The sequence below is a fragment of the Condylura cristata genome, unplaced genomic scaffold (assembly GCF_000260355.1).
Source record: "Condylura cristata isolate star-nosed mole 26May11 unplaced genomic scaffold, ConCri1.0 scaffold00015, whole genome shotgun sequence".
NCBI classification, from domain to species: Eukaryota; Metazoa; Chordata; class Mammalia; order Eulipotyphla; family Talpidae; genus Condylura; species Condylura cristata.
Window position 1 is genome coordinate 27,233,065 of NW_004567116.1, and position 23,648 is coordinate 27,256,712.

General features: G+C 49.9%; 2 protein-coding genes across 2 annotated transcripts in view; one reads left to right on the top strand and one right to left on the bottom strand.

Moving 5' to 3' along the window:
* The window catches only part of OTOG (otogelin), a 72,927-nt gene extending 70,625 nt beyond the window's left edge, over positions 1-2,302 (bottom strand). The window contains exon 1 of the mRNA XM_012725193.1: positions 2,287-2,302. Within this exon, the coding sequence (XP_012580647.1) occupies positions 2,287-2,302 (16 nt within the window). The remainder of the gene's footprint in view (positions 1-2,286) is intronic.
* Positions 2,303-2,584: 282 nt separating this feature from the next.
* USH1C (Usher syndrome 1C) overlaps positions 2,585-23,648 on the top strand; it is a 42,558-nt gene continuing 21,494 nt past the window's right edge. Inside the window, exons 1-14 of the mRNA XM_012725194.1 lie at positions 2,585-2,620; positions 10,824-10,891; positions 12,475-12,618; positions 12,725-12,863; positions 16,671-16,779; positions 16,902-16,926; positions 17,093-17,150; positions 17,459-17,553; positions 18,670-18,754; positions 19,658-19,717; positions 19,808-19,864; positions 20,071-20,213; positions 21,469-21,534; positions 21,886-22,010. Coding sequence (XP_012580648.1) covers positions 2,585-2,620; positions 10,824-10,891; positions 12,475-12,618; positions 12,725-12,863; positions 16,671-16,779; positions 16,902-16,926; positions 17,093-17,150; positions 17,459-17,553; positions 18,670-18,754; positions 19,658-19,717; positions 19,808-19,864; positions 20,071-20,213; positions 21,469-21,534; positions 21,886-22,010 — 1,210 coding nt within the window. The remainder of the gene's footprint in view (positions 2,621-10,823; positions 10,892-12,474; positions 12,619-12,724; positions 12,864-16,670; positions 16,780-16,901; positions 16,927-17,092; positions 17,151-17,458; positions 17,554-18,669; positions 18,755-19,657; positions 19,718-19,807; positions 19,865-20,070; positions 20,214-21,468; positions 21,535-21,885; positions 22,011-23,648) is intronic.

A 23,648-nucleotide genomic window follows, 5' to 3' on the forward strand; every position in this document is an offset into this window, starting at 1 on the left:
ATCCATCTATCTATCTATCTATCTATCTATCTATCTATCTATCTATCTATCTATCTATCTATCTATCTATCGATACAGCTCTAAAATGTGTGTATGTATGTCTACACACACACACGTGCACACATAACCTTACATATATATATATGTAAGGTTATATATATACACCTCAGAATTCCCTGGAGGCAAAAAGGTCCTGGAAGCCCTTCATACCAGAGACCCCAGATGCTGGTGTGAGTCCAGTCTTTCCATCTCCTTTCACCCAGTTCCTGTGACATGCCAGGAGTCAAACAACAGTAGGGCTCAGAACTTCAGAGCTCTGGTTTATGCTCCCATCACTGCTCACTACTGCCTCCACTTGGACACCCAAGTTCCCACCCTAGCCACAGTTTTGAACACCTCTAGGGAATGGATCATACCTTAGTCCTCTCTATATCCAGCCTGGCTCAGTCCCCAGCTCAGGAAATGTTGACTGAATGACTGATGTTCTTCACTCTACCATATTACTGCTCACACCAATGTCAATTTTGACAAAAAAAATTTTTTTGACAAAAAAAAAGTATGCTTTGTACATAAGGTACATTCTCTGTCCAGGAAAAAATTTGATGGTGGAAATGTGGATCTGAGAGCTTTGGAAACCTCATTTACTTGACCAACTAAGTGTTGTAACACCCACTAGATACCAGATCTTGCAGATGATGGTGGTGGTGATGTGGGCTCCAATAGACTCCTGGGTATGGGGATCATTCATTCATTCATCTATCAACAAAATTGTCATGGATTCATTCATTGATTCACTCATTCATTCATTCATCTATCAACAAAATTGTTGTGGGGTCATTCATTCATTCACTCATTCCTTCATTCACCCATCCATCCATCCGTCCACAAAATTGCAGAGTACCTATTCTCCCCCACACTTTGTTTCAGGAATCTACTGGTAAGTAAGGCATCCACAGTTACCCCACACAGGATGAATGCATGGGCATACACAGAAGATGAGGTGAGAGCCAAGGATGGAGTCTTAAAGTACTAGTCAAGAAATGGGGAAGACAGTATTGTCTCATAGAAAGATTGAAAAGGAATATTTATAGAATGGAGAACCGGGACTCGATGTTGTCCTCAAAACCAGGAGGGACACATTTTAAGCACTTTAAGATTTCCCACAGAAGTCTCTGAGGGTACTGGCCATGTGTAAGAAGGATTAGGATGCTCGTGGAATACATTCCCCCTAAGAGGACTTCTGTCATGTTAAGTGGACTCTAAATATAAAATAAACAACTGTAGGACATATTTCAGTTATGTACCAATGGATGATCAAGGAAGTCATATGGAGAGGGATATATTTTGTGTGTCTTTGACTTTTGAAAAAAAAAAGACTTTACCTTTTATAGCTGACTAATCAACTATGCTAACATAAGAATAAGGACAATATTTCAAGGTAGTTCTTCAGCAGGGAACTAAATCTTAAACTGGGAAAATGCTGGGGGGCTTTAGGTACTCCTGAAGTTACAATTGTAGGTGGTTCATTGATTTGGGCTGCTATGTACTTACCTGTCTCCTGACATGGTGCACACAGGTTAGGCCCCCACCCTGGGTTAGATCCAAGGCACAAGCTTCATAATTATTGATTCTCACTCTCTCCATTAACATCTATTTCATTTCTGACCCTCCTCTTTCACTCAGTCTATCCCAGGTTCCTTACTATTTTTGTACCCCAACACTAGACTAGAGAGCTGAGAATACATAGATTGAATCAAATGAAAAACAAGGACCCTGGTTCTTGGGTAAAGGTCAGTTTTAAATCAGGATGTCATGTTGCCAATCGCTCCATGCTGCAATCAGTGTGTGTGTGTGTGTGTGTGTGTGTGTGTGTAAAATGGACTGGGAAGTCGATTGCGAAGGGGCACACCCACCCACTAATTCAGGCCCATAAGCCACACTAGACCCAGTCAAGGAATTCACAGATCAAAGATTTCTTCCTGGTGGAAAAGCCCATGAGAAGGACATTATGGAATGTACACTGAGGTGCATGGCAGGGATGGCAGACAGCCTCGGGAGAGTGAACGGGATTCTATTTTTTTTTTTACAACAGTTTATTTTTACATCATTTTGTACATTTTTTTTTTTCCATCTCAATTGTAGTCCCCGCGGGTTTCCCATCACCAAGTCACCTGTGTGCCATGGGATTCTATTTTCTTATCTAGAGAAAACTGAGTAAATTCTCCCACTAGAGAGTCTCAGATCCTCTATATTCCAGGTCCTACAAAAATGCTCCAAACTCCTCACGCCTTCTGAGAGCCATTCCCTCAACCGTGAGTGGTGCGGGTGGAGGGGGGTCATGCCAAGAGGAGCGCTGGCCTCAGCCACACCCCTCACAACCACACTCCAGTCTACCGGCGTCAGTCAGTGACGGACGGGATGTTCAGGGCCTGCAGTCGGCCGCCTCGGAAGGCCCCGCCCCACCTGCGCCAGGCCCCGCCCCCAGCGCACCCGGGCGGGTTGAGGTCGCGGCGCCTGCCAGCCCTGGATAACCGGCACCCCAAGCGCAAGAAGTGCAGCGGCGTGAACTCTGTCTGGCCCAGCCATGGACAGGAAGGTGGCCCGAGAATTCCGGCATAAGGTCAGACCCTCTAGGGGCCCCTCTGCACCCCGGGCCTCAGAATCCCCGGGCAGAGAGCCCTGGTATATAGACAACCCTGGGGCCACCCACTTCCTTTTTCAGTTGGCCAGACAGCTGTGGGCTGAGGCTGGGAAGATCTTGGGTCTTTGGTGGCCAGCAGGGATCCCCAATAAAATGAGGAGAGGTCGCCGGGACTGGTCCAGGTGTGGGGACCACCTAACTGATCCTAAAAGTGTCCTTTCTCCTTCAGCCTTCTAGGGGCTGGAACTTCTCAGGGCTTGGAATTCTTTCCAGCCTGAAACAGGGACTTTCTCTGAGATGCCCCATAATGGCAAATGCTCCTGTGCCCCACTTCACAGTGCTTCGTTTCTCAGGGTTGTTGGAACATGTGAAGGTGGAGGGCTAATACCCAGAGGTGAGCGTTGGCAGGAAGGGGAGCTGGACTTCTGTGTGTATGTGTGTCCCTTGTCTTAAAAATATAAGTTAGAAACACTTCAGGATGAGTCCTTCCTGCTTAGAGTATTTATTAGGGTCTGAGATGCAACTGTTTAACCAGTGGTCAGTGGGAAGAAGGGAGGAGGGGCAGGCAGCCAGATCCTCCCAGCAGAGCTCATCTGTACTGGTGGGTCCCAGAGAGGGGCCTCATGGGTGGTTCCAGACCCTCCAAAACCACCCTAGAACACTGGGGATTCCACCCAGGGCATTTCCATAAGTGTTTCCAAATCTGTACAGGTGCCACTGAGGCCCTGAGACAGAGAAGACCTTTCAAGGGGATCTGGTGTGGACCTCCCCATGCCTCAGAGCCCAAAGGTGGGTGGGTGGGGCGTCTTGGGGCTACCCACAGGCCCTGCCTCAGTGACTACATACTCTGAAGCCCTCCCATGGTGGTGTTGGTGATGGGGAACCCCTTCCAGTGCCTGAGGGGACGATGCTCACTATCTGACAAGGTCAGAGTACTAACAGCTCTTTCCCCACCCAGAGGCCCAGGGAAGGCAGAATCAGCCAGTGTGAAAGCCACAGGGGATAAAGGCCAGGGGCTTGGCCAGAAGCCTGGAGTCAGTCATTCATTAAGTAAACATGTTTTGAATACCCACTCTAGGCTGGACCCTGTCAGTGCCTCAAATTGCTAGTTTTGTGGAAGGCCATCCCAATACTAAGAGTTGCCCATCCTGGGGGCTGAGTGTTGGGGATAAAGATTTGGTGGTGACCCACAGGAGGCAAATGCATGGACTAACGCCTCCCGCCCAGAATGGGGCCTTCGCCATCCCAGGGTGACAGGTGGCTTCAAGTACAGCAGGAGTTTGGTTGGGGTTAGTGAGTAGCAAGGGGAGCATGAGACATGTTCACCAGCGCATCCTGTTGCAAAGGAACATGAGGGGAGAAATTTTAGCCTCAGAGGACATTTGGTGAGTGTAGATTTCAGACAACTCACTTTGAAGAAGCACAACACCCCGGCCCCCACCACAGAACTTGGGCTTGAATTTCATTTTCCTGTCCCTGAGTTGAAAGTAAGGCCAGGTCCTATTTTTTCTCTCTCTAGGGTACTACTTCTTCCTCTTTAAAGAAATTATTTCTGGGGTCCCTGGTATCACAATGGGCCCCTGAATTAGCCCCTTTCCCCTTCTGCAGGCCCCACAGACAGCAAAGGGCCTCAGGCTTCTGTGTTCCCACTGCCCTGCTCTTTCACATCACAAGAGTCATTACCTATTAATGCTCCGGTGCATACAGGTGGGGCAGGTGCCTGGATTGGACTTTGTGCCCTGCTGTTTCCAAGGCGGCAGCAGCCTTTCCTTCCCAGGTTGGAGGTCATCCGAGAACAAAGGATAAAACAGCAGAGACTAGAGAAGGGGACACACCAGCATACTGGGTGAAATTTACACCCAGTTGTTGGCTATTCTCTAGAAGTTCCTTCTTTAGTGCTTCAGAATAAATTTACTGCCTAAAAATGAGTTGTTGGAGGAGGGACTAACGGTAGTACGTTGTTATAAAAAGTGCTATGTGACCGTTGAATAAGTTATTCACCTCTCTGTGCCTTGGTTTTCTAATTTGTTAAATGAGGATGACAGTATTATTTAACTAATATGTATATTGTTGGATGAAAGCTACATATATTTAGTAAGTATTCATGGGTTGATGCCTATTGTTGTTTGTTATCTAAAGTTAGACAGTACTGTTTAACTAGTATGTGAACTAGAACTCAGGTCAAACCTCAACCCTGTCACTCACTGCCACTGGGTCCTTGGACAATCACTTAATCTCTCCAAGCTTTGGTTTTCTCAACTATTAGGTGAGATTCGTAGTTGCTTTCCTTATGGACAAGTTAGCATTAAACAGGAATTCGCCACACCATAGTAACACAGTTCTCACCAGGAGTCTATTCCTCTGGGCTTGTCCAGTTACTCAAGGCCACCAGACTGTGCTTCTCCTGGTCACAGTCTTGGGCTAGGATTCCCAAGGGGGTAAAAGGGAGACATCAGAGACCAAGGCATCTCCCCCAGAGAGCCAACTTTTCAAAAGAAGCCTCCCTCCTACTTACTATACCTACATATTACAGGAACTTGGTTACTCATTTGCTCAAAAAGTATTTATTGCTTGTTCAGTAATCTTGCAGTTAGAGGTATCTATAGTGTATCCTGCCAAAAGACAGACATCTGGGTGGAGTAAAATAAATAAGGTCAGAAAGAGCCCTTGCCTTCTAGGGATTTGCTAGTCATTCATTCATGCAATAAATACTGACTGAGCTCCTAATATATGCCAGCAGTCATTGAATGACATGTCAAAGTCCCTGCCCTTTTAAAGACACATTCTAGTGGGGAAGACATAACAAGTAAGACAACAGACATATCATTTAATGCCAGGTAGTAATAAACGCTATAAAAAATAAAAATAAACTGGAGTGGGGAGGGGGTTAGAGGGTAACAAGATGGTAGTCTCTAGGGTAGCAAGGTCTCTCTGAGGAGCATTTTGAGTAGAGGTCTGGAAGAACTGCAGGAAGGAAAACCGGGGATATATGTGGAAGAACATTCCAAGAGAGGGAACAGCAAGTACAAAGGCCCTGAGGCAGGCACCTACTTGTCCTCAAGAAAAGCAAGAATAAGATGGTGGTTCTGAGAGGAATTATGAAACAGAATGCAGTGGGAGCTGGATCAGAGGGGAACCTGTAGCCATGTCCAGTTCTTGGGTTTAGTCCTGAGTGTGATGAGAAGCCAGCTGAGGAGTGGCATGATTCATTTACATTTAAAGGGGATTGCTGTGACTGTGAGGGCCAGGAGCAGAAGGTGACCACAGCTAGGATGTTCCTGCAGTAGCCCAGATAGGGGCTGACAAGATGAGGCGTGGCCTGGGGAAGTGCGTGGCTGGATCCATTCATCCAGCCATGTTAATAGAGGGACCACTTTCTGCAAACTGCTGAGAATATAGAATTTATATTCAATTATTCTTACTTAGTTTTATTTAACAAACACTTAGACTATACTACTTGCAGCCCTCCCCCTGGAGGTGATCCACTTGGTCAGCAGACCTCTCCCGTCCTGCCTGCCGCTCCCCTCAGCAGTGTACTTTGTCGATCTGCCTGTCCTGCTCCCCACTGTCTCTGGTGAATCCTCTCTCTGCTCCTGTTCCTCTGGCTTGTACCCCAGTTCTGTATGCATAAATAAGTAAACTCTTTTTTAAAAAAGAATATACTACTTGCTAGGCACAGTTCCAAGCAATTAGCCATTATTAACTCCATAACTAAGTTTAAAAAATTATTAACTTTTCACTGAAGATTAAAGTCCTATGAAATAGATTTTACTACCCCCACCCCTTTCAGATGAGGACACAGACCCACATGGAGAGGGGGCTTGCTGGCCTCCCCCTCTGCTCTCCCCAAGTGTTGGAGTCACAGCTGATAAAGAAAGCACAGAACAGCTTGGGGAGCTCCATTCAGAGGGGGGAACAAGTGCCACCATCTGCCGGGAGAGTGACAGAACTGGCTTAGGGAGGGAACCCAAGGAGGAGCAGGGCAGGAAGCATTGTTCCTAAAGGATTTGGGGTGGGGGTAGGGCACTACTGAACTGGAGGCACTACTGAAAAGCCCAGATCCAGCACGGAGGAAGCTCGGAATCAGCACCCCACTCCCTTTTGCCTCAAGGCCTCTCACCTCCTGCTGACTGAACTCAACTGGAAGCAGAGGGTCGGGAGCCCAGCAAGGCTTACTGGTACATGGGGCAGGACAGAGAAGGCTTGAGCCCAGCAAGGCTTACTGGTACATGGGGCAGATCAGAGAAGGCTGGAGAGTGGGCCTGGGGGCAAAATGAGAAAGCTCCACATTTGGGGGTCCTTCACAATTTGGAGCCCTGGCGGTAGCCTTAAATTCTTTACATATAGTCACTCATTTAATCCCCACCACAGGCCTAGGAGGACACATGTGAGGGAGGGGAACAACATGTATTTGTTATTGCTTTTGTAAGGGTCAGGAGCCAGCCAGACACAGGCACATGGAAGGTGCAGTTGCCCCAAGCAGAAGCAGATATTCGGGAGTGATAACCTCACACGCGTTTGTCACACGGGTTAACGCAAGCTGGCAGAAAAATAAAGTTCCAGTTTCTTCTCAAAATTTTCCACCTGGTCGTTTCTCCCCCAACCTAAGCTTCTAAAAACCCTTCTTCCCCCTCCCTCAGTGCGACTTCTCTGACCTCAACTCTCTCTGGAGTCAGTGAACCTCACCAGAGTGCAGAATTAAACCTACTTTTGGTTTTACTTTTGGTTTTACCTCCCTGACTCTTTTTGTCCCCCTGACTGTGCGGAACCTTTCAGCTTCCCTTCTCCTTCTTTAGCTGGGTGCATGCAGCCTGGGGTTGAATTTGCATGAGTTAAAGGTTGTGTGTTCCTCCCCTGGGCAGCCGCCCTGGAAGGCCAGTCCATGTGGAGGGAGGTAGGGATATGAGGCTGGGCAGGTCCCAAAGGTTGATCCCAGAATTTCCCTTCGTGTCCAGACAAAGGGCCTGACCCTGTGAGGTTAGAGGAGCCCCTCCTGTCCCCCCATCTTCCATACAGGCCAACAGTGCAGCGCTAGTTAAGCCTCAGCCAGAGAATCAGATATTGGACAGAGGGCCCAGAAAAAAAGGTGTATGGGGCTGGGGGGAATTGTCATGATAAAGAGGTCCGCCCCCACCAATTAGTTATTTGTAGATGGCAGGCTCCTTTGGATTTCTGATGAGCCACACCAAGCTCACCTAGACCCCTGCCCACCACATCAGTTTCTGTGCTCATCACCAAGAGGAATCCCAGAAAAGGAGCTACTTTCTAAATCTAGCTGGAGAAGAAGACACTGTCTTGCACCAAGTAGGGGTTCAATAAATGTGTATTAGACAAGTGCAGACAAAAAGCAAGACGTGGTAAGTGGAGACCATAGAGCATTTTGATAAAAAGCAGGGGTTTGGAAGCCCCATCTCCGAACCTCTGTTTCCTCATCTGTCTAGTGGGCATCATGGTATCCCCACCTGTGAGAGCTGTCAAAGGTAACACATGTGACGTTCTGGTCTGACCGCAATCGCCGGGCAAGAAGGGTCACAGGCTGGGATGTGGATAAGGAGGCTCTGAGCTGGTCAGAGAGATTTTAGAAAAAAAGACTGAGAGTCCCCTCAGATGAAGGCAGAGCACAGCAGGGAGGGGAGTGGGCAGTCTGGCCTGCATGGATCTGGTACCTACTCTGGTGACTAACTGGAGTGAGTTGATTGGAGACAGATAGGAGGCTGGGGCAGGTGTGTCATGAGGAGCAATGGGGAAGAGGTGGAGGGTGGAAGGCGGGAGGTGACCCAGGCAGGACTGAGCAAGAGGCTGGAGCAAAGGCTCTCAGCTGGAATACGTGGATTTCATCTGTCATGTAGCAGCCACCACCATGCAATCTGCCTGGTATAGTGCTGTTGAAGAACTACGGTGCGCCTGCCTGAGCACAAGGTTTCAGGAGAATGGAAGAAAGTGCCCTAGAGCCGGGGGTCCCCAAAGCTGACCCTTGGGCAGTCAGGCCCTCCTAGGAGTTTGCTCAAATCCAGATTCCAGGAGCAGACACCTCTAACTTTTTCAAAGGTTTTAAAGTGGAATTTGATGCTATTGCACTTGCAGGCTCTTTTCTCAGATGGAGCTTTCTCGATGTCTTGTCTTTTTAAGTGTCATTTAAATCCCAAAGAGTGAGTGAGTGTATAGTGTATGCTGCAATCAGTGTGTGTGTGTGTGTGTGTGTGTGTGTGTGTGTGTGTGTTTTCCCTGGGGATTGCCAAAGAACAGCAGTGCTATCATCCCTCAGTTACCCTGCAGACCTTTCAGGGTGGGGGATGGTGAAGGTGACCACACCACCTCCGATTTGATTTATGCTTTAGATTCAAATTTAAAAAAGCATTCCACACAAATCTGGCATGTTTCCCCAGCAGTGGTGGTATACAGATACATATTTTTTTAAGATTGATTTATTTATACATACAGAACTGGGGTACAGGCCAGAGGTACAGGGGCAGTGAGAGGATTCACCAGAGACAGAGTGGGGAGCAGAACAGGCAGATTGATGAAGTACACTGCTGAGGGGAACATGCTACACCATGTGGGTGACCTCCAGGCGGGGGATCGAACTCATGCTGAAGTGGCTTTAGTTTCTTAGTGCTGTGCTTTAACCCGCTGCACCACCAGGGAGGGTCCACAGATAATTCTTTTAAATGGACAAGTTGGTGTGGAGATAGACAGGGCATTCCGAGTGAGGATGGGGAGGTTCCAGTGTGTCGGGGAAAAGATTTGTTAGGCTGCAGCCAGGGTGCCACATAGGAAAGGGTGGAGATGACCATAGAGAAGTAGATACTGTCAGAACTGGAGATCAGGATTTGACTGGCCCAGCCTGTGACAGCGGTGTGTTTCAGGCTACCCTGAACTTTGCAGCTGTCTCAGGAGCCTGGGAGGATCAAGCAGGTGCTTCTGTCCCCCAACTTCTGGAGGTAGACTAGACTGGAAAAGAGGAACAGTGATGTAGGAGAAAGTGAGAGTGTCATTAGAGCTGGTGGGTGAACATTCTAGCAGCTGAGGTCCAAGCCATGAGTTAGTATCTTCCCTCACCTCCATAAAATGTCTGATTTTAGAGGGATGGATATAAGGCCAGGAAGAGATTGGAAATATGTATTCTTTACCTGATGCTCAGGCCATAAATCCAAGGGCTGCCCCCAACATGTTCTCTCTGTGTTTGGACAAACTGTCCTGCTCTTCCCACTCCCACCTCCCAACCTTCCAGAACTCTTGAGATATCCACGGAATGAGGCCAGGAGGCTTGCAGCTTCTAGTAGCAGCTTCTTGTTCTGGAGGCGGGGAGGAGAGGCGTCCTAGAACAAGCTGTTGGACCTAGAGGCTGGAGTAAGAAGGGGCCCAAGAACCCATTGAATCTCCAAGTTCTACCTTACATAGTCTTGTGCTAAATAGAGCCAGTATACAACACATAAAGATTCACACTGAGCTGTTCCAGGGAGTAAAATTTGGCACACCAATTCCAAATGGGATTGAGATGCTAATCAAACAGTTCCTGACCCTGACCTTGAAGTTCCAGCCACTGACGTCAATAGAGTCTAAATGATGTAACCTGACTCTTCCCCTGGGTGGTGGTGGTGGGGGGGGGGCGTGAGGTGGGTGTAGGGACATAGGGAAAGGAAGGAGTGGCCAGGAGGCTGACTAGCCAACCCAGCTTGGTCCACTACAGGGTGAGTAGACTTGCCCCTGGCACTGGAGGCACAGAACTTGGTGGTGAGGCACTTCCGGCGGGTAGGATGTGCTATTTGAGTGAGTGGCCCAAATCCTTTCTGAAATCATTCATCCAGCACTACAGCCACCATCAGGTAAGATGAAGGGTTTCTTCCAGACCAGGGAACTGACACTGGCCTTGCTTCCCTGGCACGGGTCACAGCCACAGGGTGAGCGGCAGCATAGCTGCCGTGGGGGTACATCGCTGTCCGTTGGAATTCACGTATGCATGTGTGGGTACACCCTTGTGTACATTGATCAGCACCTTGGGACGAGGATCAGCCTGGCCGCCTCTGGGTGAGCAGAGGTATCCTGCAGCCACAGCACCAGTCTGGCCTCTGCCTTCCCCGCTCCCTCACCACCCTGCACCCGAGGAGATGCTGAGGTCCCCGTAGGGGTCTGCTATGGGGTGCTGGGCCTGGAGCTGTAACTCTGCCCTTGGGTTTTCCAGGTGGATTTTCTGATTGAAAATGACGCCGAGAAGGACTATCTCTACGACGTGCTGCGCATGTACCACCAGTAAGTGTGCTGGTCCAGCTCCTGAAGACTACCCCTCTGTTTTCAAGGAGCCTGGGGGTGGATTTTCTGAGACAGGAGGCCCTTCTCCTCCATCGGGGGTGCTCAGGGCTTCTGGAATCAAATGGACACGCCATTTATTTGTCTCAGCAGGTATTTATGCAAATACTCTGTGCTAGGGACAGAGGTACATGTGAGCACGACAGACTTTTGGATGCCCTTAGGTCGGACACAGCCCCATGGGGAGGCTTCAAGTGGCTAGAGAGGCTCAAGAAAATGGGATGCCTGGGACTGGACAGGGAACGCCACCTGCCCAGCTCTAGCGTCAGGGTCTTAGCACCCACCTGCCTGTGATTCATTCAGTGCCATTTATGAACTCTTGTCTGTCTCCTGGGGAATCTAAAAATGCACAAGATAGACTTCCTTTCCTCTACTAACTCAAGGCCGCTTCATGGGCGATGGCCAGACAGATGGACAGACACTGCAAATACAGCAAACTCCAAGTTACTGCAGAATAAGTAGACACAAAAGTAGGAGTGTAAAGAGAGATGTTTTCAACTTGAATGGTAGAGGGAGAACCACGTAGGCTTGAGTTAAGGTTTTGAAGCATAAGAAGGATTTGGCAGATGGAAATGTCAGGGGAGGCCATTTGAGGATGAGGGAGCAATACAGCTGAGATGTGGAAACGTGACCCACGTGGTATGAGTGAGACGTGAGCTTGGGGAGCAGCGCTTGGGGTGCACAGGGGCCGTACACAGCACCCACCTGGAGCAGTTCCATGGACCCGGGTCATAGATGCCCTGAGTCAGCCCAGGAGAACGGGTTGCGTCCTCCGGGAAGTGGGGCCTTTGAAGTGTATTGAGAAATGGGGTGATTTACATTTAGAAAAGATGAGAGTGGGCAATTTGGCAAGCAACTGGGAGAAGCGCAGGTCAGAAGTGTGAGGAGGCGGCAGGGGAGTGAGCCTGGTCACTGGCATCTCACACGGCGCTTTCTCATCGGGAAAGATCTTGGGCTTCAGACTTAAACAAAGCTGAGTTTGAATTCTGCTGAATTTTACCAGCAAAATGGGCTAGCAATCCCATTAACAATCCCGACCTAGGCCCTCCTAGGTGGTGCAACTGGTTGGGACGCAGCACTGCAAGCTAGCTGTAGCTGCTTCAGTGCGAGTTTGATCCCCACCCTGGAAGTGACCACATGGTGCAGGAGACTCTCCTGCTTCACCTGCTGCTCCCCTCAGCAGTGCACTTCATCGATCTGCCTATTCTGTTCCCTGCTCTGACTCTGGTGACTCCTTTCACTGCCCCTGCACTTCTGGCCTGTACCCCAGTTCTGTATGCATGGATGAATAAATCTTTAACAAGAAAAACAACAATCCTGAACTCACTGCTTTCCTTACGATATTTATATGAAAGAACAAAGCTCCTCCAAAGCTCCTGATCCATCGTTCTAGAATATGGACCTTTCAGGAGAATCTCCTCCTCACTGGCCTCAGCCCAGTGAGTGAGGACCCAGATAAGCACTTCTTCTTCTGGGAGTTCTAGGGTCACAGGAATCATGGTTATGGGTGTCCCTCCTCTCTGCAGGACCATGGATGTGGCTGTGCTGGTGGGAGACCTGAAGTTGGTTATCAATGAACCCAACCGCCTGCCGCTTTTTGATGCCATCAGGCCCCTGATCCCGCTAAAGCACCAGGTGGAATATGACCAACTGACTCCCCGGCGCTCCAGGTGCAGAAGGAGCCCCAGGCTCGAGATGGGTGGGAGAGGACAGCCTGGGAAGGATGGGGCTGCTGGCTAGTGGGTGGTGCATCACCCACCTTTTCTACCATGGCAGAAAGCTGAAGGAGGTGCGTTTAGACCGTCTGCACCCCGAAGGCCTCGGCCTCAGCGTGCGTGGTGGTCTCGAGTTCGGCTGTGGGCTCTTCATTTCCCACCTCATCAAGGGCGGCCAGGCAGACAGCGTTGGGCTCCAGGTGAGCAAGCCGGGTCTGCGGTCCTGAGGTGGGGTTTGGGGGGGGCGTGGGGGAGGGGTTAGGGTAGGGGAGGCAGCTGGGCTCTGGCTTCCTGCTTCCTTCCTCCCTCACTCAGAATTTTACTGTCCCACCTATTTCGTAAGTTTAAGAATTTATTGACCCTTTCTTGGGATGGTGGGCTGTGTGGCCACTCACCCTTCTGAGCCTTTGGAAAAGGAAAAAATTGATTTATCCTGGAAGATTTTCCTCAGGCCCCTGGAAATCAGACTGCCCCAAATTGCCTGTTTTCCTGAGTCCAAATAGGAAACTAACTCCCACTCCCAGCTACTGCTGTTGCTACACATCCCCCAACATCCCCTGCTTACCATAGGAACAGCGTAGTTATGTCCTGGCTCCTGAAGCTTTGGACATGACGCCTTTACTGGAAGAGGAAAGAAAAGCCCCAGTATAGTGTGGTGTTCAGGGCATAGACTCCAGAGCCTACGTGTCCTGGTTTTACTATACAACAGCTGTGTGACTTTGGTGAAGGTACTTAACCCCATGTCTCAGTTTCCTCTTCTGGAAAATGGGTATAATGATAATAGTACCTTCCTCATCAGGTTGCTACAAAGAATATATGAATTCATATAAAATACTTACAATGATGCCTGGCACACTAGAGCTCTATGTTGAAACAGACAGGGAGCTAGTAAACATCTAGAATGTGCCAGGTAACCTGTCCACAACCAGTTTTCCTTTTGTGCCCAAGTGGCCTATTTCAAAGAGATGACAGAGGTTCTGAGACTTTACCAAGATTCTCGGCCACTAAATGACAGAGTCAGGATTTGAACTCAGGCCCCCTGACTGACAAGCTCAAGGCAGCTTTCAGCTCCCCAGGTGCCTCTCTTAGGGTCCCCACACCTCAGTGCCTGAGCAGAGATGGGCAGACCTCCAGGTCTCCCTCCTGCTAGAGGCCGGAATTGTGTTTTTGATGTCCAGATAAAAGAGGCCTTTCCTACCATTCCACCCAGCCCTCGCCCCTCCCAGCACCGCCGGCACATTCGTTATCAGCATCCCAATCCAAGCTGCCAAGCCAGAGGCTTCAGGGGGCCTGAAGGGTAATGCACAAGACACCATGGGCCGGGAGGTGGAAACTGGGAGCTGACAGACATTGCTTTGTTCTAAACCCCTGTCTCACGGCTCGCTGGTGGCATCTGAAATTTCAGACCCTTCATTATTCCTCTCCTGTGCGGCACATTTTCCAGCCCAGAAGTGCATCCAGAGAAAAACATAATGAGCTCCTCTCTTGGCGTCACGGAGGCCTTTTTTTCCAAAGTGAGCTTGTGTCCTCCGACAAGCATTTCCCAACAATGCCTCAGTGATGGGGAGCACCAGGGCATTTTAATGAAACTTAAGAGTTTTACCTTTCTGCCGGTTTCATGGGGTTATGAATTATTGACCCTCTCTTGCCCCGATGGGCTCATCTCTCCTTTGTGCCTCTGACCCTCAGATCACCATTTCACTGTGGCCCTTGCATAAAGGACCTTTTGCAGGGCTCCATGAAGGAGCCAGAGAGAAAGGAAAGCTGATCCTGCAACCTGAGCCAGGAACTGCGTGGGAATCATTCCGGCTGGGGTCCCCGGCGTGTTCCTCAGCAGCTAGACAGGGAACTCCTCTCAGAGGAGCTTGGGGAAATGTCTGTGTCCATTGACCTGTCTGAGGTTGGGTTTCTGGGGGAGATCTTGTGCTTGAGAGTAGTTGGGAGAAGATTCTGGAAGGCAGAGAAGGGGCATGTGCAAACAGCCTGACTGGACTGAAGGTCCTACTGATTTAGCCTCTGAGACTGGGTCCCGGTTGTGGGGCTTGTACCGACCCCCACCCCCAGCCAGGCCCTACTAGCTCTGGGACCCCATTTCTCAGGTCATCCCCCCTGCTGGAGATAATTTAGTTTTTTTTTTTTTTCAAGTGTCCAGTCTGAACCTGCATCCTCTGCCCTACGCAATGCGGCCTGCACTGCCGGCTTGCTGGATAGTCCAGGACAGGAGACTGCGTCTTTGAGCCTTGGCTGGTCCTAGATGCAAAACGGACAAAATAGTCCCTGCCTTTCCTAGAGAACCTGAGAAATGTGAGGGAACTCGAGGGCTCAAACAGGTGGCTAGGATCCAGAATGGACAGGGTTCAAGGAACTGAAGCCGGCGTGATCAGGTGCCCTTTTCCCAACAGACAACACTTGTCTGTTAGTGAGACCTGATTTCAATGCCAGCATTACAGGGTGACCCTGAACAAGTCACCTCACCTCTCTGAACTTCAGCCTCCTCATCTGATTAACAGAGATGCAGGATTGTTGTGAAGCGGGTGAAAGCAGCTGGGCTAGCTGTTCTCCCCAGAGATCGAGAGAACTTTTAGCAAACCCTTCCCCATGGCACCTCTCGACAGTCTATCAGTCCCTGAAAAGAGTGTCTGTGTTCCAGTGCAGAAGGGAAGTATTCAGGCGGCAGTAGTAAGAAGGGACTCCATGGCATGTTCTAAAGGATAGGAGCCAACCTAGGGACCCTTCAGAGGCTGTGTGCCCTAGCCCCAACTCAGATCCCACACAGTCAAATTGTAGCCCCCCACACACGTACCAAAGGTCAGCACACATGCTGTGTGTGAGCTAAGCCCACAGCTGACCCTCACTGGTCTCATACTGGAGGGGTATCCCGGACCCAGCGTCTGTTTTGCAGCTCACATGTCTATGACCTTGGACAGAACATCACCACCCTGTGCCTCTGTTTGGAGTACTGTAGTGGGTCCTTGCAGCCCAGCCGTTTTACTCAGTGAGGAGCTTCAGGTGCTTGGAGGTGCCCATGGCAGTGTCCAGCAGGGGGCGATCTCACCATTGACTTATATCCAGGGCTGGCCGGCCAGCTAATCCCCAGCTCTTGCCATAGCCCAAGTCTAGTGATGGAATGAGGCCCAAGTCCTGAGAAGAGGTCTCCGACCAGAGTATTTAGGGCACAGGCCCAAATAGTGATAGCAGTCATTGATTGATGAATTACTTTAAGCCAGGTGCTAGCCAACTCAATATTCATGCACTCACTTAATCCTCATAGCAATCACTGTGTTTCCCCATTTCACAAAAACTGAGGGTCAGCAAGTTCACAAAAAACTGAAGGTCAGCAAGTTCATGTAGCTATTAAGAATAAAATCAAAGCTTTGACTAAGCTGTGTACGTGTTTGCTTATCTCAGAATAGTCATTCAGCGGTCAGGGGTATGGCAGGATGAAAATGTACATCACACTTCCATTAAATGGTTAAAAGGATGAGTTTGTGGGAAAGGCTGAACTGGGGGGGTGGGGGTGATGTAAGCTCGAGTCAGCAGTCATGAAAGTGCCCTACCCCAACTCAGTTATGGTGCTGCTGTGATTAACAGAGACAGGGAGCCTGCCTGCTGGGGGCAGTGGGGCAAAAGTCAGGAAGAATCTGCTTGAATCAGGGTGAAGGGTCACCCTTTCCATGGATTCCAAAACCTGACGGTGTCCCAATGAGATGGAAGGGAGGCTGGAGTTTGGGTACAGAATCCTGAGCTGCAGTCCCAGCTCTGTGGCCTCAACTCTGTGCCCCTTTTCCCACCTCAATTTCCCTACCTGTGACTGGGACAGAAAGACTGGGCAGAAGTGCCACGTGTCCTTGGATGCACCAGGTTGGTGGAGGGTTGGTTGATTGTGAAGACATAATTTTCTGAAGGGAAAAACGGCCATCAACCCCTTTGCTGGAAAACAAGCCTAGAGTCTCTGGCAGTGAGTCTGTCCAGCTGCCTGATGTTCATTCCTTCTGTCCCTGGCCAAGGTAGGGGATGAGATTGTTCGGATCAATGGATATTCCATCTCCTCCTGCACCCATGAGGAGGTCATCAACCTCATCCGTACCAAGAAGACTGTGTCCATCAAAGTGAGACGTGAGTGAGGCCAGAAGACGGGGTCGCTGGTGATGGGGTGGGGTAGGCAATGGAGTACCCAGCTCCTGGGGAAGGAAAGAAGAGCAGGGGACCATCCTCATATCCATGCCTTTCTCTTGCAGACATCGGCCTGATCCCTGTGAAGAGGTGAGCAGACCTCCCTGTGGGCTCAGCATCCTGGGAACAGCCCTGCAGTCTGAACAGCGCTGCCCCTGACCATGGGCAAAGACCCCAGGAGGAGTAGATCTGTCTTTGGGGCCTATTCCAAACATCTCTCCCTAATAGCCCCACTTTTACTTTCTCTTCCCCACAGCTCTCCAGATGAGCCCCTCAAATGGCAGTTTGTGGATCAGTTTGTCTCAGAATCTGCGGTAAGCATCCGCACCACCGCTGATGGGATCTGCATGGGATGGCCTCCAAGAAAGGACAGCTAGTCCTGATTGGAGGACTTGCTATGAATGTGCCTTCAGGGGCTCCATCCAGGTCCCCAGGGCATGTAGAATACCTCCATGGGCAGTGGGTCTACCTCCAGGCCCTGCTGGTGCAGACACCCTCCCCAGTGATAAAAAGGCAGCTGGGCTCATGTGGAAACAGCATGCTCACCCTGGAGATCTTCTGGGCCCGAGGCCATTTGTATATACATGGGCACCCAGTAACTCTTATCCTGTCCCTCCTCCAGGGCGGGCGGAACAGCCTGGGCTTCCCCGGGAGTCGGGAGAACAAGGAGAAGAAGTTCTTCGTCAGCCTGGTGGGCTCGAAGGGCCTTGGCTGCAGGTGGGTGGCAGGCACACCCTGGAGCTCGCTCGTAGCTAGTGATCCCAGTGGGCCTCTAACCTCTTTACTTTCTCACTGCTGTTTCTGAGCTGACACTTCTTGATGCCTGATTTTCTCTTTGAGCTTCACAACAGCCCTATGGGGCCAGGGCAGCTCTAATAGTTTCCACTTTACAGATTAAGAAATTGAGGCCACCCCAAAACAGAGTCATGTCCTTTTGGTGAATCCTTGAGTCACAGTAAAATAAAACTGTCCAGTTGGCCATCTGTCACAGTTCCCTAGTCAGCTACTACCTTGGGAACTTCCCTAGGGGGCATCCAAGGAATTACAAACAGGCATTGGGCCACCCAGGGCACTCTTGCTCAGCATGTAGGTGCTGCAGTTACAGGTCTAGCTTTAGCCCCTGCTCTGCATTGATGAACTCTAGAACCTTGGATTGGACCTCACTGCTCTGAACCCCAGTATCTTCCAGGATGCCAAGAGAGGTAGAGTCAGAGATGACAAATAGGTTTCCTATCCTGTACTGTCTCTAATCAGTTACTAGTGGCTGCTTGAAGTACTTTGAAAAGAACTCTCAGACTGTGCCAGGCTTGGTGGGAAAGTGCTGTGATCAATTAGTAATGTCTGCACAGGTGGCGGTGGAGGGGGCGAATGCTACAGTACAAGAGCTATCCTTACTGTCGGAGCACTGGGAAGCAAGCAACTTGCTTAGTCCTGGGATAGAATGAGGAGTTTGATGAAAACCTGTAGAGGAGACAGCATTTGAGTTTAAAGGAATAAGTAGGAATGTGCTAGAAAGAGAGAAGAAATATCATTCGTAAATGTATTGGAGGTGGGGATGGTCAGAGGGAATTACAAATAGTGGTCTGTGGCTATTGCCACAGGGAAAGGAGCGATATCATTCGTAAATGTATTGGAGGTGGGGATGGTCAGAGGGAATTACAAATAGTGGTCTGTGGCTATTGCCACAGGGAAAGGAGCGAGACAGTGGAGGGACATGGGCACTGAGTTGGCGGGTGGGCTCCATGCAGAGGGCTGTGTGTCACACACTACACGCTGAGACATGAGCAGGTGCAGCAAGACAGAGACTCCTTTACATTCCCACCTCTTCCACAGCATTTCCAGTGGCCCTGTCCAGAAGCCTGGCATCTTCATCAGCCATGTGAAGCCTGGCTCCCTGTCTGCAGAAGTGGGGCTGGAGGTGAGTGGCCTGGGCTGGTCTCACTGGGGCCCCAGTCAAGTGTGGGGCCAGACTGATCACACAACCCTCTCTTGGAAGTCACTGGCTGATAATTCCTACATTACCCCACCCCCAAGTCTTCATAGAGGCTACACTTTCTGTAGCCTTCGCCAGCTCCTGAGGTTAGGAATGTAGTAATAATAACAATCATTGTTTAGTGGATAGACCTTGTCCTTTAAAATGTGAAAGAACTCTGAGCAGTAGGTTCTGTCTTTGTCTTCATTTTACAGACGAGGAAGCCAAGAACTAGGGGAAGTATGTGATTTTTCCAAGATTATGTACCTAGTATAATAAGACTGGGATTCAAACCTAGGTGGCCTGATGCCAGAAATCAAAGTTCTTAATCTCTGCCTTGGACAAGTTACTTTCTGTTGCTGTGTTTCAGTTTCTCTCCTGAGAACAGGTATAATAGCCATTCTTTTAGAGTCATTGTGTGAATTAAACGAGTTAATGCATAAGCTTAGGGCTATGCCTGGCACATAGTGAAGGGATAGTTTAGGTAATAGATAGATAGATAAGAAATATTATCTATTATGACTCAGTACAGCCTCTGCTATCTGAGAAGCCCGTAGGTTTCCATGTCTACAGACTTTTTAAAACAAATGTTGTAAATTTAACCAAAAGAAATGAACCTCTTATGGTGTAATATTTGGCAGCGAGTAAAAGACATATAGAGTGGAGAGGTGGGCTTGAGGTTCTCCCAGAACCCAACCAGAGCTTTCCAACTGTTCTGCTCACTGGGTGGAGTTGAGGTGTAGTAAAGACCCAGCATCTGAACCCTGGCCCCTAGGAGGGATCATTCCTGTAGATGAGCTTGTGTACAGATAATGCGAACACTCTGATCCCTCTTCATGTCTCCACCAGACGGGAGACCAAATTGTCGAAGTCAATGGCATAGACTTCTCCAACCTGGACCACAAAGAGGTGAGATGATCTTTACCTGCTGGCCATGATCCTCTCTGCCCTCCACTGCTCATCTGTCAGTCCTCACTGATTGTCCACTTGTCCCCACAGGCCGTGAATGTGCTGAAGAGCAGCCGCAGCCTAACCATCTCCGTTGTAGCTGGAGCTGTAAGTCCAGAATGAACTGGGGAGGGCTCTGTGACTCCTGACCTTCAGCCTCAGTCTGAAAGCTGGGGTCAGGGACAGCAGGAACCAGAGTGCCTGTCACTGGGGGTGTCGCCATAAGACCGCCTACACCTTGGCTCCCAAAACCAGGGCAGCGGACACCCAGATTCCCCAGGGGTCTGAGCACGGGACCTCTTTTCTGCCCCCAGGGCCGGGAACTGTTCATGACTGACCGGGAGCGGCAGGCGGAGGTGCGGCAGCATGAGCTGCAGCGGCAGGAGCTTCTCATGCAGAAGCAGCTGGCAATGGAGTCCAACAAGATCCTCCAAGAGCAGCAGGAGATGGAGCGGCAGTGAGTGGCCAGCCAGGACCCTCCTTCCCCAGCTTCCCAGACCACCCACGACCCCACCTGACTTGCTTACTGCCACTGCTCCTTGGGTCCACCGTATCCTCGGCCTCTGAGGCCTGTCCTCAGACCACATGGACCCAGTGATAGCATACCCGTCCCCTGTCTCCAGACCCCTGGGGAGGAGCACTCCTGATTTCCAGGAGTATGGAAAGGAGGGCCCTATTAGTGGTGGCAAACACTTTTGAACATCAACCATGTGGCTGTCATGGGCTTTGTGCATATCACTTAATTTAATTTCCATCTGAGAGATATAGACAGTATTAATTCATTTTAGAGGTGAGGAGACACTAAAGCGCTTGTGGACAAAGTCACAGGGGCCACACTGGGATAAATTTACATCCAGCCAGTCCGCTGGCCTTCTGTGGTGATAACTGCCCCCTCCCGAAACCCTAATTTAGGTGGTTGGATGATGGGTGAGACATTCATACATCAAAAAACTCCAAGTCCAGGGCCCTCCCTGATGGTGCAACAGGTTAAGGTGCAGCACTTTAAACTATCCGTGGCACTGCAGCACGAGTTCAATCCCTGGCCAGAGAGCTGACCCCCATGGTGTGGCAGACCTCTCCTGACCCACCTGCTGCTCCCCTCAGCAGTGTATTTCAGTGCATCTGCCTATTCTGTTCCCCACTCTGTCTCTGGTGAATCTTCTCACCCCCTGCACTTCTGGCCTGTACCCCAGTTCTTGTATGCGTAAATAAATAAATATTTAAAATTCAACAAAATCCAGATTCAGTCTAGGGCCATAACTTGGGAAAGAAGGTAGACAGGATCTTTCCGTCTCCTCCAATACAGAATTAGCCTGGAGAACTACTCCTGGTGGTCCCTCTGCCCATAGCTGTGGCTTTGGTGTGCAGCTCTGGCTGCCTGGATGTGGGAGTCCTCCAGAAGGACCTCACTCTGGCCAGACCTTACCTGTCACCAGCCACTTTTTCTAAGCATTTAGCGGTCAAGGCAGCCCACACTGATTTGCCTTCCGGCTCCCACTGTGTAGACGCTCTGCTCGGCGGTCGCGCACCAAGCTACACAGGAGCACAGAGACCAGACATTGTTGGATCCGTCACCCAGCATTCAAATCTGGCCCAGGCATCCTTGGAAGGGGGCCTGGAGTGAACAGGAAAAGCTTTTGCAAATCAGGAATTGGCCATAAGGATGGCTTCTTACATAGATTCCAACCTGCCGATCTGCATTTGTGTTTCAGGAGAAAAAAGGAAATTGCCCAGAAGGCAGCAGAGGAAAATGAGCGATACCGGAAGGAGATGGAACAGTGAGTACCTGACTCCATGTCTGCGTGGGTATGGGTGTGCCCTGGGAGTGTGGTGAGCCAGAGGCCTTCCATAGCCAGTCCCCGGAGCCTTCTTGTCCTCCCCCTCTGGAGGAGCCTTTGATTTATAGCCACTCCCTAACCCCGGCAAATCCCATCACAGCAGGGTAGCTGGAACATAGTGCATACAATTGCCAGGTGGTGTGTGAGAACACAAGTACCAAGGGCTTTCTTTCCTCTGGCACCGCTGGACCGTGAGGCCTCTCCCTATGCTGGTCAGGGCTCACTGTCAGGCCCGGAGGTGGGACCGAGAAGGTTCTGATTTCAGTCACAGGTGTGGGGGTCTTATTTCAGGATCGTGGAAGAGGAAGAGAAGTTTAAGAAGCAGTGGGAAGAAGACTGGGGCTCAAAGGAACCGTTGCTCTCCCCTAAAACCATCACTGCCGAGGTGCACCCAGGGCCCCTTCGAAAGCCAAAGTGTATGTATCAAGTTCTGGGGAAGGGATGGGATTTCCTTCTAGAATTGTGTTGGACTTGATAGAGATGCTAGTCTTGTTGCACTCATGAGCACCTCCCCAGTGAGGCCCACTGCTCTCTGGGCTGCAATTCTTCATGGAGAGAGAGCATTTGCCAAGGGCTGGCTGCCCGCCTTATCCTGGAGGCCCACTGCCAGGCTCTCCCTTACAACATAGAAAGGCAGATGGACCTCTTCTGGTATCTAGGGGTACTGGAGAGGGAATGGGGAGCTATGAAAAAAAATGAACTGCTCCTGAGGTTGTCATGAAATGGCATAAGAAGGAGGGGAAGAGGCTCACATTAAAGGGGACTCTGGTGGGCCAAGGCTGATGGGCGACTGTGGGAGGCGCTTCCCTGGTGCCCCTACCAACAGCATCCCCGTGTGGGGGTAGAGTTGGCAGAAGGCTGAGAGCTCCTGTACCCCCTCCCAGTCACCCTCTGCGCTTCCATCTCCTTTCTTCATCTGTCCCATGTTCTCACTTCCCGGGTCATTCCAGACCTCCATCGCCCCCTTGTCCACAGACTCTCAACTCCACTCCCAGGGTGTCTTGTCAAAGGGGAAAAGGTGAGGGGCGGCGCTCAACCTACTTCTTCAGTGGTTACTGGTGCCACCAGGAACAAGGCAGTTTGTGGGCCCTGGCAATAACCAACCAGCCTGGTTAGGCCTTTACTCTTACTTTATAGTTGTTTGATCTGTGCTTGATATGAAGCAGGTTCTCCACCAGCTGATTATGCTCAGCTGACCTGGAAAACTCCAGGTATGGGGTTAATCTGCCCCCAAGAACCAAGGTTCCCCACCTCTGTTGTATGGGATCTTGCAGTAGGTCTGGGCAGCTCAGGCCCATTGGATGATACCCAGTGTCAGAGGGGCATCCACTTATGTCAAGGGAGAGGTGCAAGACATCTAGATAGTTCCATTTTATCCCAGTGCAGAGTAAATAGCTTCCAGAATATTCCTTCCTGGCAGTAGGGTACATTGTCACCTCAGGGCTCTCTCAGAAGGACAAAGCACGTTCTCATTAACTTCCCCCATGACATTCTGTATTAGTTGAGAATGTGACCAAGCTAAATTCCTGGTAATAATAACAGAGAACTAATTTGTTGTTATGAATGAAATAGGAGCTCCAGGAGGAGAGAAATCGATTTTAATTGCTTCTCATGAAACTAATCCTAGTCAATTTAGTACCTTCCTAGAAATTGGGTCTTGTCTTCAGAACAAACACACTCTCTCAGAAGTGACAGAAAATAAAAACCATTTGTCTACCTAGCTATTTATTTAGTGCTTTAAAAAAAGCAAATCAGGATTTTCGAATAGAGTGAGCAAGAACTCTTTCTTTGCTTAGGATAAAAATGTTTTCTGAAGGGATGCCACAAAGCACGAAATTAATGGCTGTTGTCTACCGTGGTCTGAGCGGGGCCAGCTGTGCCTCCATCCATCTTTATATACAGAACAATTTAATACTAATTTGGAGATAAGTCGGAAATGCAGTAAGGCCTCTAAGCCAGCTCAGTTCCTGCCTCTCTTCCCATTTCTGGGAAGCTGGGATGTTCAGGGCCAGCAGGACCAGACTGAGTCAGCTCCTCCATGGTCACTCTTCAAC